General features: G+C 33.4%; 2 protein-coding genes across 5 annotated transcripts in view; one reads left to right on the top strand and one right to left on the bottom strand.

The window, feature by feature from the left end:
• Positions 1 to 14,602, bottom strand: part of LOC124353680 (protein virilizer) — a 57,484-nt gene extending 42,882 nt beyond the window's left edge. For both annotated transcript variants that reach the window (XM_046803638.1, XM_046803639.1), the window contains exons 1-5: positions 14,472 to 14,602; positions 10,909 to 11,021; positions 8,347 to 8,482; positions 5,182 to 5,352; positions 1,157 to 1,267 (exon numbers count right to left, since the gene is read on the bottom strand). In XM_046803638.1, coding sequence (XP_046659594.1) covers positions 1,157 to 1,267; positions 5,182 to 5,352; positions 8,347 to 8,482; positions 10,909 to 11,021; positions 14,472 to 14,525 — 585 coding nt within the window. In that variant the 5' untranslated portion in view covers positions 14,526 to 14,602. The remainder of the gene's footprint in view (positions 1 to 1,156; positions 1,268 to 5,181; positions 5,353 to 8,346; positions 8,483 to 10,908; positions 11,022 to 14,471) is intronic.
• The window catches only part of LOC124353681 (putative sodium-coupled neutral amino acid transporter 10), a 37,613-nt gene continuing 22,325 nt past the window's right edge, over positions 7,109 to 22,396 (top strand). Inside the window, exons 1-4 of one of the 3 annotated variants that reach the window (XM_046803640.1) lie at positions 7,109 to 7,228; positions 19,331 to 19,438; positions 20,749 to 20,866; positions 21,790 to 21,963. In XM_046803640.1, coding sequence (XP_046659596.1) covers positions 7,193 to 7,228; positions 19,331 to 19,438; positions 20,749 to 20,866; positions 21,790 to 21,963 — 436 coding nt within the window. In that variant the 5' untranslated portion in view covers positions 7,109 to 7,192. Of the gene's footprint in view, positions 7,229 to 16,324; positions 16,436 to 16,461; positions 16,643 to 19,330; positions 19,439 to 20,748; positions 20,867 to 21,789; positions 21,964 to 22,396 lie in introns of those variants that run through there. The other 2 variants (XM_046803643.1, XM_046803641.1) reach the window with 2 other exon arrangements.

Genomic DNA, 22,396 nt, shown 5'->3' with positions numbered 1-22,396 from the left:
ATGTAGTGTGTAACATAAAAATTAGTGTATGAAAAGAAAAGGTGGATAAGAGATAAATCTTCCTGATTATTATCCCACAAAATAAATACAGGATGGTTATCAAGACTATGTTAACCACACATTGTAGACCGGATACTTCTTCTTTGTTAATTTAATACCAAACAATTCAATAATTTTATAGTTTTTTAATTGTGAGGGTTTTTTTTTGTTTAGGAATAAAAGATAACTGAGAAAGTGGTTGTTATTATAGTAAAGTAACAAAATTATTAGATGTTATGTTGGTTATGTTGTTATTTTTCCTGTTAATCCACCACCACCACTTCTAAAAATTGGATGAGCCGTTGGCATGTTTAAATAAATAATACAATATTTTTCTTTACTTAAATAGATTCAAGTTTTCTGCAAATGATGTTACTGCAACTAGAGGGTCACTAAGAATTGCACAATATGACTGAAGAGCAGTCTGTAGTACTGAGGATATCGTTATCAGAAGACGGTATAGAACCAAGCCGAATGTAACACCCAAATGCAACTTTACACTCATTATTTGTGCCCTTGATGAAGAAAGTGATAAAACAACAAATATATAAATTGCTTCTGGACTTCACGCATCCCCAGAAATGTAACGAATTTCAATACTTCTCATTTCAGGTTACTTGAGGTTTGTGTTTTACAATAATATATTGTTAATAAATAACTAAAAAAAAAATGTATTGTATCCAAAGTGTTGGATAATGTCATTGTGTACCGAAATTGCATGGTACATCTGACAATCAGTGTGCATTCTTGGTATTGTTAAATCGTGACTTCCCAAGTGTATTTTAAGCTGTTCTGTTGATCTTAATCATTATTTTTTGTAATAAACTAAAAATATCGGTATTGGAACCAAGTAAAAAGATCCACCAGTACAGAAGTATTGGTACCAGAATCGACTAATCTGTAGATAAAATGTAACTTAAATTTTCACCATGTTTCAATGCGACCACCTGGACATCAGAGGGTTGAATAACTTCAACCACAATGCGTTAATGATCAGTGACACAATTTTTAAAATCTTCTGTGCACAATTCAAAACAAAAACACACAGTACTTTACAATTTTATATCTCACACTATGCTTTTAGATAACGTAATGAGCAATTCAACAGATGACATACCTGAGGCCAGTTGTCCTGGTACGGGGGGTAGTCAGGGTGGGGGTAGCTGTCCTCTGAGTAAGTCGCAGGTCCGTACATGTCCCGGCTAGTCTCCATATAATCTCCACTCACCTACAGAATATAACAGTGATGTGTCGTCTAAAGTTTACAATGCGAGGAAGTGGGTAAGGATAAAACAAATAATCATTTTGTTGAGAAAGCCTGAACTTTCACAAAACCAATAAATCTAATAATGACTGTTGTATGATCTCCAAAATTTCTTTCTTTCAATTAAATTTGGATTTGCTCTTGCAGATTGAATAGCAGAAGAATATCTCAGATGTCAGAATTACGCAGTTGTCACATCTTCCATTGATACGTCGTTCACAAGTATACAACTTCAGTTGAAGAAAAAAAAAGGAATGCACACAACAAATAGCACTCGATGAGTGTGACCAGATTTGACAGAAACACTAGAATTCTATTTAAATAAACAGAAAATTAACTTTAGATAAATTTGGCTTTTATGTGTTACTATTATAACACCACCATTACTTTTATTATAAATAGTTTTGGAAGATCTGTCCCATTAAATAATATGCTGGAATGGACCCAATGTGCATCGCTAATTTCAGGTTGTTTTGTGCCTAGTTATTCACTGACGAGGAGCATAACACAAGACAGCATTTTTCTGACTGAAACTTATTTTTTCATTGATATTAACCATTATTATCAACAATGAGATTCTACTTGGGAACTCAAGTTTTCCAAGAGATTTGACTCTATTAAATATGTCAATTTATGTTAAATTGCACTGAGTTTAACAAGGAGAGTCTTCATTTCTGTCTTAATAATTTTAGTGTCACTAGGAACATTTTTTTTATTGTTTACTATGTATAATTTACTGTAGAAGCCCGTTCGTCAACTTTTGCTAGAAGTTTGTCTAAAATATAGGTTAAGCTAGTTGAGGCAGATATTAGTATTTTAAACCTTGTTCCTGGTGCAACATATACTCTCTGAACTAACTCCTACCAACCCAGAAGAGCTACAAAGAATAATTGCCTCTTTTAAACCTAAATGGTCAGCAGGACTGGATGAAATTCCCTCCAAAATAATCAAAGTCTGCGCCTATGAATTGATTTCTCCATTAGCAAGTATAATTAATAAATCATTTAAAGAAGGACTATTCCCTGGCACTTTAAAATGCTCAAAGGTCTACCCCAAATACAAGAAAGGTGCTCCCACAGATCCCTCAAATTACAGACCAATATCATTGGTTTCAAATTTCTCTAAATTAATAGAGAAAGTGGTCCTTGCAAGATTATTAAAAACACTTACAAGACAACAATCTGTTAACCGACAAGCAGCATGGATTTGTCAAAGGAAAATCTACCACAACTGCAATAACTAGTCTTATACAAAATGTAATTGATCTACTTGAAGATGGAAAGATAGTTACTGGACTTCTACTGGACTTCAGCAAGGCCTTTGACTCCTTGGGACACGACCTCATTCTTTCAAAACTTGATGCACTTGGTATAAAAGGATCAGCTAAATCATGGTTCCAATCCTACTTAACTGGACGTAGCCAAGTGGTTGAGATAAAATACACAGCAAACAACATGGTTCAGTTTGTGAAATCTAGTCCAAAGGAAATAACCCGGGGAGTGCCACAAGGCTCGGTTTTAGGACCAATCCTATTTATTCTTTTTACCAACGACATGCCACAACAACTTGGTGACTTGAGCACATGTTTAATGTTTGCAGATGATACCACACTGATAATAAGTGGAGACACAACTGCCAACTTAAAAGAACGCTCTGCTCAGAGCCTTCATAAGGCCTATAAATATTGTAAAGACAATGACCTAGTCGCAAACACAACAAAAACAAAGCAGATCTGTTTTTGGAAGAGCAACGCTGAAACAGTGGGACTCGAAAACATAGTTCTTGAAGATAAGGTGAAACTGCTTGGTATGACCATTGACAGAAAACTTACGTGGACCCCTCATGTAGATAACTTATGCAAAACACTGTCATCTGGCCTTTATGCTATGAGAAGACTTAAACAAGTTGCCGACATCAATACTGCAAGAACAGCATATTTTGGCCTATGTGAACCACACATAAGGTATGGACTAATTGTCTGGGGCGGAACCTCCCACGGCAACATGGAAAGAGTATTGATCTTACAGAAACGAGCCATACGGATTCTTGCGGATCTACAACCATTGGAAACCTGCCGTAACTCTTTCAAAGATCTCAAGATCAAGACAGTAGTCAATCTATATATACAAGAGGCAATTATGTATGCTGACAAACATGAACCTCTACGTAATGACAAAATACATAACTACAATACCAGGCATGCATCCTTCTTCGTGACACCTCAACATAGACTCACCTTGTATGAAAGACAACCACTCTACATTGGCTGCAAGCTTCATAATCACCTTCCCGACAACATTAGAGGACTTAAAGGGCAGGACTTGAGGAGGGAGCTGAGCAGATGGCTTACAGACCGACCCTTCTACAGTCTAGCAGAGTTTCTAAAACCCAATAACTGATACGGACACTTCACTGTACTGTTATCCATATGACTTTAAAATTTATGTTGACATATTGTTTTACTGTTACTTTTAGTAATTTATAACATATTGACGCCTTTGTATTTCTCTACGAAATTCCAAATAAAGAAAATGATTGATTGATTGATTTTCAGTCAACTTATCATATTCATATTTTTGAGTTCCAATGCAAATCCAATGGAACCATCTTATTGCATGAAGCATCATACTGTAAACCTTCAAAGTTGACCAATATCCTGATGTAAACAGCAAAGACAATGTTTTGTTGGTTCATAATTATAGTGAAAAGTGTGATTAGTGTATTTGTTATCTGTGGAAATTAGTTCAAATTGTACAATCCTGATTTCATTTGAGGTTATATTTCTTGTACTATATTACAATTTCCAGATTGATATAAAAAGTAATAATATAATTCTTCAAAATAATATGGTCATTGTATTGACTGTCATTAACACAAGAAATCACCAAAAATACTATTTATAATTTAAGTTTGTTAAATTTTACATTCAAATAATTAATAGTTCAGAATAATCATGTCTCAAAGCATATCTCAAATAGAGCGTGAACAACATTTGGACACTACATATCAAAAAAGGCAATATCAAGAATGTTGACTCAACATAACACAGTTTGAAGATCTGTAAACACTGTAGAGAGCACAACAGTGCATGAACAAAGTACATTACATGATATAATACAACAAACAACTAAGCAATACAAATTAGCCTCTATAACATCAAAGTAAAACTCACTTTCAATCATGCTTTGAAAACCAGTGTCTTTTTTGTTGTTGTTCTCTTAGGACAAGAAGCTCATAAATTGCACCTAGTCCTATAAGGACTTTTGCTCTGCTTCCGGAGTGATAAGATGTTCTGGATAGGTAATGTTGGGGGTAGGGGCCGCCTCCTATCGAGATCCAAGAGGAAGAATTTAGAGCACTAATCTAAAGTCATGTCCCCTCGAAAGAAGGGAAGGGCAGCTCTGAACCAGCCTCTCCAGTCAAAGAAGGCAGGCTCACCCTTATGTTAAGGCTAGCAAAAACCAATGACACCTGGGGAACGATCCCAACCAACTCCAACAGTCATCCCCTGCAGAAGACTAGACCTATCGAATTACCCTTGCACTCCAGAATCTCTACATTTGCGGTTAGTGATGTGCTGCTCCTAGACATCCATAAGGTTGCCCAGATTTAAGTGACACATCAGTTTTTGCTGTGCCCAGTGCCAACTGGAAGGTATAAACCAGCCAAAAATGATCCCTGCTGGGTTAAACCAGTGTCTTACATAAGAAACTAATAAAAACATTTTTTAATCCAAGACTACCCATTAATTTCATTTCAACACCATTAAAAATATTAAACATACAAATTAACCTATCATTTTCCTTGATTCATTTATAGAACTTTTCTCACTTTTAAGGCTCTAAGACAAATTCCACGTTAATCCTACACTGTAGTACCTGAGTGTGGGCCCATTCCTGGGCTGGTGGGGCTCCTGCCTGAGGTTGCAGAGGCCCCGCAGTACACACAGGGCCTGGGGGCTCCGTCACCACAGCTTTAGTCAGGAAGCCGTAAACGGCCAGAGTAATGGTGGTGTACCAACCCCGCAACACCAGCCCATCAGTGGGTATCTGTAACAAAATGCATCACTATTGTCATATTAATTATTCTTGTGACGCATATTTACCCTCCTTGCTGCATTATTAAGTTTTACGAAGCAAAGTACAGTATTTGATTAATTATACTCTTGGATTTTTTATATGAAACTATGTAATTTGACAGAATATGCACAGACCAGAATAAAAACTAAATTGTAATTTTCAAATTACATACTAAATATATTATTCCAGAAACAAACTTTCTTATTCAGTAGCTCATTTTGATAAACTTTGTCAAAAGAGGGACCATAAAGCAAAATTTATAACTCATGAATCTAAATTTATATAACAATTGATATTAACAGTTGGATTTTGTGCAAAGGAATGTCTCGCACTCTTTTACCATCTTTCAGAAAATATGACCTCTCACTCGTAAAAGTTAATCTAACAGTAATTTCAAAGTGCTTTAAGTCCGAAACATACTAAACATGGAATTTCACATTCAGTGAATAAAATCCAAGCCTTGATTCTCTAAGATGAAGTCAGGGGTTAGCCACACAAAAACAAGTAATAATTGTCGAGGTTGAAAGTAAAGAAAATATGTGAACACAGTCAGCTGCGATTTCTTACAGGGGTGTGCTGAATAATACTAACACAGATATATAAGAATTCAAATGAAGCATGCTATAAAGTATTGCTAGTTACAACTCAGAATTAAGGTGTGATTCATCTGTTCTTATCTGTAGCACAAAAACTTAAGTGATAGTTTTTTTATAACAAATCTCCCACAGTTCAATTTTGAACTTGAATAACCGTGTTTAGAACTTTATAACATTGTTTGTATTGTGGATTTTGTGTCAGAATTTCTATTCTTTGGAATTCCTCAACGGTGTAGTAGAAAAATGGTGTTTTATAACTGGTATCTTTAAGTTGACCTTTTAAGGTATTTGAAATGTATGTATACTGCGAAAGAGAATCAGAGTTTATTAACCCTTTTGGGTCGGCTGGGACATTGCTTGTCCAAGCGTAATAGAGTAGCCGATTAGCAAGTGGAGCATCTGCTGTTCCACACTGTAATGCTCTGTTCTTTATTTATTTGCTTGATAATCAATTAGCTTCATTCAAATTGATATAGATGAATTCTTCACTATGTTTGATGGTTTAGTGTGTAAATAACTGCAATTACTAAAATATAATGCTGAAAATTATAGCTATACGTACCAAATATATAAAGGGAAGTTTGACAAATTGTTTATTCTATTGTGACCTTTTTTTCTATGCTTATTATTACAAGGGTAGTATTTTTTTCAACCTTCAATGAGCCACACATAAAAGACAAGGGAATAGAAAAGTTATTTTATTAGCAAAATGTATGTACGTTTAAGTTTACTTCTCAACATAATCACCCTGAAGATTGAGGCATTTTTCATAACTGTAGACAAGGTAATAATTTTTACTTTTGAAAATAATTTATATAGGGAATAATTTATTATCTGATTTCATAATCAAAATTTTTAACTGTTTGTTAAAGATAAGGTACTATTGGCTTTGCACATCCCTGCTTAATGAAATTTAAGTTTTATTTCAAATCTGTAAGACACTTATCTCTTGATATGATTAGTCATGAAATAAGTCATAAATTTTGTAATAGTAGAGAATTGAGAGATATGACATATAAATGACATCGGCATTTCACAACTGACAATAGAACTGTGAACTAAGTTGAGTGATAAGGGAATGTTGACACTGCATTGGTAGTGCCAAGTGTTGGTGTGTATGTGTGTGTGTGTGTGTGTGTGTGTGTGTGTGTGTGTGGGTTTTTTGCCATCTGTGCAAACTGGGCCACCAGCTGTTGAGGTTGTCTCACCACACAATGGGAACAACTGGAGATGTGGAGGTTTTAATACAGGTGACCACTTAGTATCTTATATTTAAATTAGCATTGTTACAGCTGAGTCATAATCACAACTAAACAGCTGATGGCTTCTAATCCGTTTGTGATATGAAAAAAATTATCTAAATTAAGGAATAGATATAAGTTTGAAGCTTCTAAAAAATAAATAAAATTATGTTTTGAATTTTAAAAGTTTCTATATAACCATAGGTAGGCTCTGATGTGACCACACTATTTTGTGTATCCATTTTTCATGGAACCAGTGTGACCACACAACCATGCAGTTCCTAATAAAATATTGTATGGAGTGGAATACAAGTTGTTTTTTTTTTTTACCAATGGAAAAAGGAGATTCCAAACTTAAATTCAACAGTGTTTGCATTAATGTGTATTTAAAATTTACAAATAAAAGAAAACAAAAAAAAGTTTATTTTACATATTTTGTTACAACCAAGAACGTTAAAACAATGTGATTGTTGATTTATTGGTTTGTCAAGATTATTATGTATAATTATCATTTTTTTAATACTTATTATACACATACAGAGATTAAAATTGGAGTTATATTTTAATAATTGGTTTTCCCAAAACTAAAAACTCTTTTATTATATTGTTACTGTAACACGTGCAACATGTACCAACAATGCCATGTATCTGTAATCAGTATCCAGAGAGTTAAATATATTTAGATATAAAATAACAATTAAAATAGTTATAATACATTACAAATAGTATTAAAATTATTTCTTTTAAAGACACAAAATGTGTTTCAAATTAGATGATGTACTTTGGTAGATTGGAATATGAAATACATTATTTACAGTTCAGATCCGAACCTGGTATTTAAGTATTTACTCTTAAGTATATACTCTCAGCTCTAAAACAGAAAACCAGGTTATTAAATATTGGTTAGGATGTGGCATTTTTATTTGCTAACAAATAATAAAAAAATAACAAAACAACTAAAAACTAAATAAAATAACAAAAACAACTAAAAACTAAATAAAATAACAAAAACAACTAAAAACTAAATAAAATAATAAAAACAAATACCATTTCTTATGTTTTAAATATGTAGCCTAGCGTGAAGTGATAAAAAATTTGAGACAAGTTTTTCTGGTCACTACACTCACCCTGCTTTCACACTCAACATGAATGTTCCCATTCTGGTTGTACTCGATATCTCCTACACTCTCAAATGTAGAGGCTCCAGGCTTGCTCAGGTCGTTGACAAAAAATTCAATACTGAATTGGGATGGGTTGGTGGCCCTGGCAACAAAGTTAGAATGCTTTGAAATATTTTATTACTAACAATTCGACTTTAGTGGATGTTGACTTAAGAGTCAGTGTTATTTATATGTTTAAACTGGTGAAAACCGTTCATTACCCTGCAAAAGAAGGAACAAATAGTTCCTATTAACAAATAATATTGTTATTTTACAGCTAAAATACAGTGTAGAATGTCCAAAAATGTATTTAACCCTTTTAAAGAGTTGGTAGTAATTTAACCAAAACCCCCTCACCTGGCTCATTAGTAGACTGTCTGAAGTCACTAGAATAAAGCACTGAAAATTTTAAAACTTTTTTTTTAAACTGAGGCAATTTTTAAAATAAAAAAAATACAGGTCCTGATCAGAACATATGCATTATATATGAGTAAAGAAAGCGCTGCAAGACAGTTGTGAGGCTCAAGTTGTGGTAAGGAGATAAAGAAAGATAATTTTTGGACACTTACCCTATACAAAATGAGGAAAGAAAAGTACAGCAACGTTACAAGAAGATTACAACAAAAGGACTATTGCAACAGCCACAAATACTTAAACCTTATACAAATACTTATACTTTGTTTATATTGTCGGATAGGCTTCAGTAACGCTCAGCCAAATTTCATGACTGAACATGCACAATCATAGAACTCATTCTTACCTATTTAGAAATGAAGTTTCATGCAAAATTTAAAGTCTACAGATATATTTTGCCACATAATACATCATATTTTGTTTATTAAATTAGGTTTCATAGCAGTGTTCAAATAATAATGTTCTTGTGAGCTAGAGAGGGCACAATAATGCAAAAGTGCACTGAAATCATATGTTGCCACCAACTTTTGACTCTCCACTTTATTATTTCTTTTTTTACTTCATGAATAAAATATCACACAATAAAATTTCAAACGATTCGACTCAAGTTAGTTTACAAATTTATTTTTTGTGTTATTTTTGCATTGCCATCATGGTTTCCCATATGACCAATGTCAAAATATTCACTAACACTAAGCAAAATTCTATGGAGTGATATGTGCCATCACCGAACTCAGTAGCCTATTGTCTAATGCCTATATAAATATGAAGTTTCATGCGAAATTTCAAATCTATAGATCACTTCATATTTGAGATATCATGCGGACAGACAGACAGAATTGAAATTTTTCCATCCCCTCAAGTAACTGGTTTAGCTAATGTGCAGGCAATGCCTGGCTGAATGTTAGCGAAGCCTTTCACTTGAGATGCTGGAAAAATTCATTTCTGTCCGTCTGCAATATATATCAAGAACAAGCTGACATGTATAGGCCCTATACTTGAAATTTTGTATGAAGCTTTATTTCTACATAAGCAACACCGAGTTCCATGATGATACATATCCCCCCATGTGATTTGGCTGAGTGTTAACTCAGGGTGATATCTCAAGAATGAATTGAGAGCTATAAACTGGAAATTGTATTTTGCTTAGCTACCAAAATTAGAGGTTCTGGCAAAATTTCTCTCCTGTTTCTCTACTGTCTGTGCATATCTTATTGACTGGATATTTCAAAAATGAATATTGAGCTACAGACTTGAAATTTTGCATCTAACATCATCATTTCATCTTAGCAACTTGGTATTTCATGGTGGGCATATCCCTCTATGAAATTTAGATGAACCTTTACATAGCGTAATTATCCAAAGGTTATCTTCAAAACTATTTCATCTGTAGACTTTAAATTCCATGAAACTTCATTTCTTTCAACTTCAACTACATGGACAAGTTCGATGAAGATGCATGTTCTTTGGAATTTGATTGAGCGTCATTTTTGACTAAGTAGACTGGCAGATTTTCTCTTCAGTCTGTGTGGAGGCTGTAAATTTTCTTTTCTGTCTGATTGTCTGCCATTCCACAAGAAATTTTGACAATGAAATGAACTATAGAGTTGAAGTATTATGCAACTTCAACGAAGCCTGTCACGCGACATGTGATGTGGTGTACACCTACCTTGCTATTATTATCAACGATGCTTTTGACAGATAATAACAGCAAAAATGAAGAACATACATATAATATGAAATTGGTACCCACTCACTTGAAATAATAAACGATAAACAATTTGACAACACATAGTTTCTTTAATTTTGCTTCTGAAGGATTGCAGTAATGAGTTGTACAACAGAAATAGAATTTATTTACAGGTACACAATGAATATTTATGAATATTTTATGGATTTTGAAGAATGTATACATACAGCTTAGAATTGGAAAAGAGTCTGCAAAGTTGGAAGTACAGGAAAAGGAGAGGATTGCGTTAGAAAGAGAACAATTTTCATTGTATACTTTCCCTCTTAGCATGCTATACATAAGACCTAGCTATTAACAAAGTAAACACTATAATTAGGATGTGGCAACGATGACACATTAGGTTTGGTCACTGGTCATTTACTTACCCTAGCCTCACTCCTCCAGGAAAATCAGCCTGGACTCTGGCACCCAGAGGAATCACTCGGATCTCTGTTACACAGACTGTCTTTGTAAACTGAACCAGGTCGAGGTTTAACTCCTGTAACAATAGACATGGGTTACTTATTAAAATACTTCAATTAGAGCTGTTGCATTTAACACTGTGATCATACAGATTGTTGACAATGGTTAAAGTTGAATTTAGAAGGTTGAATGTGGACTTAATAACCATTATGTGTTCTATGATCAAAATAAATTGCTAGATGAAAGAGTACCTACAGATGTTAACATTTTCTTTTCAAAACATTTTGTTTTTATGATTCATGTGATGAAATTGATTCATTACTTACACATGCTCAATCCAATACGTGCAAAGTTTTAAGTTTGGTTTATCTTAAACAAAGCTTATTTCATAGCAGAATGTTATATGAAAAAGCTGGTGTTTTATTTTATCGATATGAATTTTACAAATAAAAAAACTGATTGAATTTTGAGTTTACCTTCCTTTTATTGCAGTATCTGGTATCTGACGCTGTCTCAGAATTGACTCTGGGACTGGAGTGATGTTTGTCTGAAGAGATCCAAAGAAAGTTGACGACAAAGAAGCTCAAAACGAAACATTTGAGACAATGAGACTACCACTTCACCTATTTATAGGTGTCTCTGATGTGAAAATGAGGTAAATGTTTCGTCTTGAGCTTCTTTGTCGACTTTCTTCTTTCTTTGGATCTCTTCAGACGAACATGACTCTAAATTCCACGAGTCAAGTCTAAAATAGTGTCAGATACCAGACGCTGCAATAATGAACTGGAGCTAAACTCAAAATTCAATTAAATCAACCCTTCCTACCATAGCTACGTTATGTGTCAAAAACTGAATTGTAATGATGGTCTACAAAAATTCAATATTATTTTCCTTCGAAATATCTTCTTTCTCCTTCATTAAAGGAGTCAAACAATTTGTTTTAGTTGAAATATCTGTCCTTATGGATATAATGATACAATTTTTTGGCTTTTGCTGCTGATGTTTTAGTGTTTAGAGTAGACTGTCTAACAGACAATCTTTGTGATATTTTTGGACTGCAGGGAAGTGCACCTGTCTAAGGAGAAGCCTCTCTATTTCACAAAAGTAATCTCACGGCTAATCAGGCAATCTATAAATATTGTAACGTTTCTCTGAAATGTAGGTCTGGACAAAAGTGGGTTTTGTTATTGGGTAATGTCATTGTCATATTTATTGGTACTTTGGGATTATACCGACCACACCAGTATGAAGGACACAAAAATATAAATTTATAGAAATAAACATGATAGAACGAAAAAACAACTCTTTAATTACAAAATTACAAACTTACAACGATTATTAATTGTTAATGGGGTCAGATTCCGTTATATGCCCCCAACACTTAAACTTTTTTCAATGAACTTAGAACGTTATAAAACGATGTAGTTGAGTAACAGAACTAATATTCCATCAATCAACAAGCATTTCCAGGTATTGTGATCGGTATTGTCACTGTTATCTTATCTTTCTCGAGAATCCCGATTACGGCAGGCCTCGCGGCATCACATGATTATTTAAGTTTTTTGCACGGTACATAATTGCCTTTCCATTACAATTCAATTTATATTTCTGATCAGCCCCTCTAGAATTTGATATTTTACTAATAGGTATACTATCTCGAGGGATGTTTTTCTTTCGTTGACATCAGCACGGGGCACCACCGAAGGTGCTGCGGAAGCCCACGCTGATGGCCGGAGGCACTCGCATTTTGGGTAGCGGAGTGTGATCAAGAATAAAAACAAGTTTTGTGTTTTTTTTCAATAAAGAGTTTAGTTTTTGTTTGGTAATGTTTGTTTTTGTTGAATTTTTGTGTTTGGAGAAATGTAGGGGTAAAACACGGAAGTACAACAAAGCGACGCACCAGCTGAACGGGCAGCGAGACTCTGCAATCACGTTATCTACTAGACCGCTCGACTTTGACCTCTGTCTGAGGTTGGGGAGGGGTTTGCGATAAGACAATTCCTGTTTTATATTGACGAAATATTGTTCTACGCTAATCTAGTAATCAGTAGAAGCAAAATGTCAAATAACGATTCATGTCTGGGTGTGGTCGGTATAATCCCAAAGTACCTACCTATTTATTTTATTAAGAACTGTAATGTATTATTTTTGTTGTTTATGTAATATAATTCTTGTTGAGTACGATTATTATAAAATATCGAAGTTAGATAATATATTGAATAGTTAAATAATAATCGACTAACAAGTGTAAGTCACTTACTAAAGTCAGGGAGACTTTAATAAGCGGCCTACACTCGTTATTCGGTTTTTTTTTAATCAAATTGTTTGATATATTATCCAATCTCGATATGAAAAAATCGTAGCCTACACAATAAGAGCTATAATAAATTACAGTAATAAGAAGAATCTCGTTTATTACAATTTTAAAAACATAAATTTAACACTCACATTACAATACAACAAAACCAACCAAGGCCGAAACTTAAATATCAAAGAAACCTTATAAAATGTATAACTTAGCCAGCTTGATAGCAATGAGTAACAGGTTTTGTGAAATGGAGGAATAAATTCTCCCCATGGGTGACAGGAGCCAAACGTACATGTTAAAGCCACTTCACTTAAACTAATCTTGTCACTTGTGAGAAATATCTCACATATTTTCCTCATATTCATCTCCATTTTCAGTCTCAAAATATTAGTTGTTTATTGTTTACATTAAAACCGCTATAAGTAATAAGGTGAAATTATATGCTAAGTTAAATAAATTGTAATATCGAATTATGCCTTCGGATAAAAACATTGAACGATTCATTTAAAACAACTGAATAACGAGTGTAGGCTGCTTATTAAAAGTTTACCCCTAAAGTCTCCCCTCTGTTAGAAACACCTAAACTATTGAATACAAAAACATTATAATTATAATTATTTACAATTCATTATTGGCAGTTGTTTTTAATGTATTGAATAACAATGTTGTTCCAAGTTAATTAAAACAAAGTATAATCATTTGTATGGTACTTTAGATAATCATGAATATCGATGATGTGGTTGTGGTCACTTCGTTTATTACACTACAGCCCTGGTCAGCCCTCAGTTACGGTGGTTGACCCATGGGTAGGTCAGGTAGTTAGGGTGAAGAGTTTTATTAAGTTAAGTCATATTGTTTGTTAGGCTATCCCCCATCTAGAAACTGATTCTCTACATATCTGCTAGTTTGTTAAGTGTGTGCTAATGTTAAATTCAGAGTATTATTATACATGATCTGTACTATTATCTTTTCAATACTTTCTGACAAAAACATCACAGTAATAATGACAGTTTACATAGTTCAGAATATTTTAAAGGTGGCTTTAATAAAATTTGGTACATTTTCCTAAAATGTATGTTCACTAATTACAAATAGATATTGATTCAGTCACTTTCCTCCACAGTTGAACACGATAGCCTATGTTTAATAAATTTTCACCATTCAACTAAAACACAATGTTAAAGCAGGTTACAAAATTTGAAGTAAAACTCAACATACCTCTGAAGACTCATGAGAAAATGTATCGAAGAACAATAATTCTGATTGTTCCATTACTGATTTAGTTCAAATTTTAACCTATACAATTCGTCTACTCCATAACAAACAAACACCAGACCTCAGCCCCAGTCGCCACCATAAACCGGCGTACAAAAATAAAACCATAGACAGTAGAAGAGTATCAAACACACATTTCGTTTACACTATCCAAACTAAATAGATTAACCAGCAATCAGCCGACAACAACATTTCAGCGTACAGCTTTAATTGTTTAAATTTTATGCATTTATATAAGAAATAATACAGTAAGGCAAATCTTTTCGTAAATTATTGTGTCCTAGTCAAACAACAAATTGTGATACAATCTCTTTTAGTAAAGCTTGTTTAAAGCATAATATACGATATAGTCTTTATTTTCTTTTAAAAACTTAATTTTTCTAGAGCAATGTAGGTTCCTGGTGCCCGTTCACAGTTACAAATTTTCTTCAATTACAGGAGTTTGTAGGTTGCATATATTTGGGATTTTCAAAGGATTTCACAAGGTCGATCACAACCTTCTGCTTGCTAAACTTCCGACATATGAGGCACACGCAAAGTTAAGTTGGCGGGCTGTTTCTCGTCGAAAAGTTCGATGGAGCTTTATCCAAGTAATTTCCAATTGTATCTAAAATGTCTCAGAGATCACCTCAGGAATGGCGTTTGGTTAATGCAATAGAATCAAACCGAAGAATGGTGGTTTATGAATGGTTTCAATTATGAGTGCCAGGTCTTTCCCTACCATAGAAGCAACGGAAAATCATTTAATCGAGAAATTAATGACGTTTAGAGAGCTGAGGGTAATTACCACTTCTAGAGCACCTCACTCATATAACCGAACGAGAGCCTATTCTCTCTTAGGTTTTACCCTTACATCCTTAAGAAATTTAAGATCCCTGAAGTTCTTATTACACTATGTATGTACTTTGCGTTGTACTTTTGCGTTCTGCCCTGGTGTATAGTTCGATAATCATGTCTTCCTACCGACTTCAAAAATATAAATAGTGGAATCTCCAGGCTCCTAACAAGTGGTAGCTATAATAGACTTTTTGAACCTCCGGAATCTTTCCCCCAAAAAAACGCCATAAATTATTTTAGTATCTACCTCACATCACTATGTATCATAAACCTCTCAAAAGTGCTGTGGCAGTACTTCAAAGTTACTTTAAAGATCCATAGATGTCTCAGTTATAGTGAACTAAATGTTTTCTATCTTTAATATTGTTGGTTTTGTTGAATTTCTTGATTATATTTAATTATGTTGTTGTTAAATTATGATTTTCAATACTTTTATATTCTTAGCAAATTAAATATGCCGAGTTAGCCTGTTGGCATTGTAAAAGAATTAATGGAGATACAGAAGGAATATATATATATTTGTATGATACATTACATATTCTTGGTATCAAACCATCTTGAGTATGCTATTGTTGTCTGGAGTAACAGAGACTACACAGATTTAGCAGTTGATATTGTGAGCAAAATAATTCTTAATTACGACTTCCAGCACCTTTGGCTCGTCACATTGTGGTATATTAGTTGTTTTTATTGAAACTTCTGCATCGTATCAAATGAAATACAAGAATAAGAATTCGAGATTCTAGAATAGAATATACCTGTTGCATGAGTGATAGTTTGATAGTCCCTATTATTGAGTACGTGATGTAACAGTTACACTGAAATCTCAAAAACCATTTTGACAGTTTAGACTTTTTGAAGAAGTTGGAACCTTTCTCATGGAGCGTGAAAATAAGATGGATGAGGAAGAACATCGTGGTATTATACGTGGAAGAACCACTAACCAGTAACTGTTCTACTCAATCGGTCATATTAAATAAACTTCTGTGCTGTCCTGTTTACCCAATTAGTCACCGTTGAATTCAACTGGCTATCCTTTTATGATTGCAGTACATTACATATAGTCACCGGTGAGTCGATCTGGTTTTTAGAATACACTCACAAGCTAAAAGAAAACAAAACATTCTGAAAAACAAGGAACAGAATAGAAACTCATCTAAGTAGTTTGTTGTCATTACTAATTTGCCTAATTTTGTTTTGTTGGTTTGTGCCACTTCACAAATCTTAACTTTCTAAATGTGCCACTTTAGTAACTGAATATATACATATTTGATAAGGTATCTCCTTTATTCTTGGTACTAGTATATAGTTAGTACAAATAATTCTTTTAAAGGATTTTTATTTTTTTGTATAGGTTATGATATTGAGTCTAATAGATTTTTATACGAGTTAATGATTGCTTTATCAGAACTAGGCTACTTGACATATCAATAGCTTACTGGTCAATGATATGTTAAGGGTATTATATTTCAATATCAATTGCTAATTTAAAGTAGGCTGTGGTAAATATTGAGTTGATAGGTTAAATTGATAATGATCCAACCAATAATTGATAATTAAGCCACTTTTACAACAATTCTAATAATGATGTAAACTTTTATCAGCAGCACAAATTTAGTCTGCAATATAAATAACTTGAGTGGCCACCACAACAATCAAATCAACTATCGATTATAAATATCTAAACTATGGAATATATAATTAAACATTTTACCTTTCGATATTCATAATTTAATAATTGCGGGCTGTTTTTATTTTACAGTTAAACAATATTGTTTAATACAATCTTATCTTAAGGTTCGACATTATTATTCCAAATTAATTCAAAGTAAAATCGTGTGTATGCTATGACAGTAATGGCCGGTGGCCGCAAGTACAATACCGATGTACATGTGTTATTTGTGTCAAAAGGTATCAGACAAGTTCATCCTTCAAAATACTAAAAAGTAACTAAATGCCTAAATAGTATAGATAGTTTTTTACTCACCACTAAATTATTACTTTTTAAGATATAAAAAAATCCAAACTATACTGTAATTTGTAATACCGATAACGTAATTGGTTTCAGTAGTTATATCGAGGATTCGTTATTGATAAATATTGATCATTCGTTGATCGTGAGTATCAGTGATTCGATTGTCGTGGTGGCTGCTTATTATACTGCAGTCCAAATTTAAACATAGCAAATAATCAAATGTATCAGGTAACATAGGCAGTCTGACCATAACTGCATCTGGCCATCAATGCAGGCTGTGGTAATACCTTTGATGTTGTCCCATACTGCTGGTGATGGTTGAATAACATTCCTTGAGATAGTACCTATCAGTACCGGTATTATAATTATTATAAAAGGTCAGAGGGTCTGATCATGAATGAAGAATAAGGCTGTGTTAAATCTTTACATTAGATATTTCACAATAGCCTATTTCACGATTTTTCAAGAGAAAAATGCTTAAAAAGTAAAGCATTTAATATATTTCTAAATATTAAACTAACAAATATTTATACATTTTCTTTATTATCATTGGTATTAGATTCTATAATTTGGTAAGAATCGTTTTCCCTCTAATCTCGTATTTCCAAAACAATTATGTACTTCATTTTCATTATCATTATATTCTAACATGAAATCATTATAACTGAAATAAGAAATAAAAATTCTGAATAAAATCATGCTTAATACCTTGTAAATACAGCATCTATTGTTTTTCCAAATCTTATTGTACTTATGTTTTTATCATTTGAAATTCTTAAATCTTTTAAAAAGTCTATTAATGGGTTTGATGTTTCTTCAGAAAAATTTATATTAAAATCTTTTTTTACGTAATTTATTTTTTAAATGAATGTAAGTTAAGTCTATATGTAATTGAGTAAAGATTATAAGTATAATCAACAGAAAGACTAATTTTCTTCCAGGTTTAAATTACACTACATCTTTGTTGACTAGAAAAGATTTAATCAATTGTTTTAGTCCTTTTTTAAATCTCGTCAGGATGAAACTAGTATAGTGAACTGGAATATGAATTAACCGAGCTGAAATTCAATTTAGAATCCGATGAGCTTTAAATACTGCTATTAAATGATGCAGTAATTTAAATCAATTTTACATTGGATTCATTAATAAACAAATTATTAGTTAGTAGCTTTGTTCAAACCAATCCATAGCCTGCCAAAAGTAGTCACTTCAATAAAGAGTGACATTAACCTCTCGCTAGCATGCCTGGATATCCGCTGAACGGAGAAACGCCCTGCCTGATATCAAAATGGCCGAGATAGTCTTGCCCTAGCGGCTGCAGAGCGAACAAGCGTGACAGTACGTTAAGTGATGCGAAACAACAATTTTTCCCCTCATGCAAAACATACATCCATAACCCACCAAAAGAAATTTTTACTTCAAAAACGATTAAATTTCGGAAAGGCTGAACATTTTTAATCAACCAAGTAAGAGGAATTTGAAGTTAAAGGGACTGAGGTAAATCTTAAGATCAGCGACTACCGCTCCTATCGCCGTAATTTTTTGCATACTAACACAGGTTAACGTTGACAGTAATGCCTCACTCGTCAGCATGGCCCAGAAAAAGTAGTTATATATTATAAACAAATTTAAAATCTGAGATAGCCAAAACATCCCAAATTTAGTCTAGTTTTAAGAAATATTTAGTTACACATGTGATAATCAAATTAGTTTTAAATGAAAATGTAGTTGTGTATTGAAAAATATTTGCTTTAAGTAAGTTGTAAAAATAAGTAATTATGAGCATGTTTAGTTTATATTCCGAAATTAAGTTGAAAATTTAAGAATACGGTAATGCCAAATTATTATTTTGCTTATTTTCTCCTTTTAATTTTTTCTATCCCTTCTTACTTGCAGGCTTACCACTGTGTACACATGCACAATATGCACCTCCAATTTCACCAGCTCTGACTTCCATGTAACTAAATAAAATATAATCTTCCTATTTTAGAGTGAGCGCCGGACAGACAGCATGGGGACCAACACCGGTCACGTGATGACTCTGGCTAACAGTATCATCGGCGTGAGTGTGCTGGCGATGCCGTTCTGCTATAAGCAGGTAACTTTCAGATAAGCTTATCTCCTGCCAATTCAGGATGAGTTATTAAACTTTTTTGAAGTATAGTTTAGGTAAATTACATTATCTTCACAAAAACTATCACAGTGACAGTTAAGAATAGAAATTTGCTTCAGTTTGCCATATCAAATAGTATTTAGTAATTATTTGGATGTAATTTGTCATAATATATTTAATGTAGAGGTCTTGAAGTGGAAAACCAGGAAATTATTCTTGTCTGTATACATTTTCTTTCTGAATGCAACTGGAATGATTACAGCGGTATAGTATGTTTCTAATTGTAACCAAAAACTCTGCTAAAGTGGTGGATTGTAATTTTATTCATTCTTCTTGATGTTGTCTAATACAATTGATACTAGTCAAATCAAACAAACTCTCAGATTGACTGAACTTGAGTCCGAGGTAAAATATAATAATATTGCAGCAAAAGGATGAACAATTTTTCACAATGGAAAAAAAAAAAAAAAACAATTTACATCGTTACTGTTTAAGACAAATATTACATATAATAAAAAAAACACACACCATTTATCAAATAAGCTATACAAATACATGATTAAATAACGTAAAAATTAACATTAAAAATATTTTTTCTATTAGAAAAGTATTAAAACATGCTATTATATGACAAATTTCAATATAGCATAGAAGTCATAAACTAATTAAGATTACCCTATTAGAACCAATAAATTGGTATTTTAAAATTTACATTGCAATTACATTTAATTTAATCGCAATTTGTAATTTGAGAATGAGCAATTTTGTGAGATGCGGCTGTATTGAATGGTGTAGGAAACATTTTAATGAATTTTAAGTGGAGATTTTTATAAATGAAGAAAGTGACTATTTTTTATGATAATTCTGATAGTGTTGAAACAATGGGATTAATAAAGACTGTGTTGGCTTGTGATTGTGACTTTGTGCTGTGTATCACAGAATGCTTCCAAGCCTTTTGCACTACTAAAAGCTTTTAAATATATATGTGTACATTTAGTAGAACTGATCTTCGAATGGATCATCTATTGGCCAGCCTCATTATTTATATATTTGTGTAAAAATTCAAATACAGTTTAATCTGAAAAAAATTATACTATCTAAATAAAGCCTATGTGCTAATCAAGTGACAATGTCTTTAGTGCTAGAAATCTACGTGTTCTTAGGGCTTTGTGCCTAGAGGAATGTTTTACTTGTTGCTCTAATGAGTTTTAAGGGCAAAATGAAATACTTAATATTTATTTATAACATTTAAATATTATTATTACAGTGTCCAATAAAATATTGATGTGTTTCAGTGTGGGATCGTGCTAGCCTCCATCATGTTGGTCGTCAGCTCTATTATGTCCCGTCTGGCGTGCTACTACCTCATCAAGGCTGCTACACTGGCCAGGAGAAGAAATTTTGAGTTTCTAGGTTGGTAGATCAATTTGTGTTCAAACACATTTAATTATATTATTTCATACAAGAAAATTAATAGAACTAGTCTGTTTTATGTGGATATAGACATCACACATAATATCAAATTAAGAAAAGTGCTTCAAACAATGTGTGCATTTCAATTCATTTGTAAATTACAAATTAATTACGAGGGTTTGTAAAATATAAGCAGGCCTGGTTATCTTGAAAATCCCAAAAGAGTCAATGACCTACTAACAGTCAGTTGATGCACAGTAAAGTTAGTCTTTAGTGTTAGGAAGAGGAGAGAAGTGACTGTAATACTCTTGGATCTCTTTACTATCAAAACAAGAAATGTGGAGTATCACTGTGGAGCAGTGTAGTATAATCATGTTTTTGGCCAAGGAAACGTTTAACCCAACTGAAATTTTGTAGTAGTTGTGGACGTAAGCTGGGAACAACACTCTGTCAAGAACCCGTGTGTTTGCTTTTCACAAATAATTTCCTATTTTGTATTACATTGCCATAAACATCTGTCAAACTATGAAGTTCTTTGATCCATTATTTCTTCCACAGGCCCACCTTCGGATGGAAAAAGCTAGGAGACACTTATTGTTTAGCCGGACCCATCACTGAACTGAAATACGAATAGAGTGCAGTTCAATGGTACTATACCAAAAACTTAGTACAAAGTCTATAGAATGCCCAAATTGTCAAAGAGCTTTTGCATCTAAGATTGGCTTGTGTGATCAACAGTGAAAAGTACATTTGGATGAGGTGATTTTACTCAGGAAGGTCTTGAACGGATGTGGACTCTGAGTTTTTATGTACAGTCAATTACTGTCTGTTCTGAAAATGTATTTTACTATTAATATTGGAATTTGACCAAAAGTAACAATCCTGGACAGGTCTAAATAAAGTGTATGTTGTGTTTCTAACAGCGTTCCACACTTTCGGGCCGACTGGCAAGTTGACTGTAGAGCTCAGCATCATTGGATTCATGCTCGGCACCTGCGTGGCATTCTTTGTAGTGATGGGAGACCTGGGGCCAGCGATACTAGGACCTCTGCTGGATGTAGGGAACCCTTCTTCTATCAGAGCTTCGGTGCTTATTGGTGAGTAACTATCTTATGGCGGATAAGTCTTTGGAAAAAGAATGTGAATCAGATCTTTTTTTTTTGTTCTCTTATGACAAGAAGCTTAGAAAATTGCACCTAGTTCTATAAGGACGATTGCGCTGCTTCAGGAGTGACAGGATATTTTGGATGGGTAAGGTTGGGAGTAGGGGCCGTCTCCTATCGAGATTCACGAGGAAAAGTTTAGTACAGTAATCTCAAGTCATGTCCCCTCAAAAGAAGGAAAAGACAGCTCTGAACCATCCTCCAGTCAAAGCAGGCAGGGGGATGGCACACCCTTATGTCAAGGTCTGCAAGGACCTTTGACTCTTAGGGAACAAACCCCGCCAACTCCAACAGTTATCTCCCGCAGTAGACTAGACCTATCGAGCTACCCTTGCACCTCAGAATCTCGACATTTACAGTTACTGAT

The sequence above is a fragment of the Homalodisca vitripennis genome, chromosome 2 (assembly GCF_021130785.1).
Source record: "Homalodisca vitripennis isolate AUS2020 chromosome 2, UT_GWSS_2.1, whole genome shotgun sequence".
Classification (NCBI taxonomy): domain Eukaryota; kingdom Metazoa; phylum Arthropoda; class Insecta; order Hemiptera; family Cicadellidae; genus Homalodisca; species Homalodisca vitripennis.
Note: the sequence above shows the minus strand (reverse complement) of the source record. Positions and strands in the feature narration are given on the sequence as shown.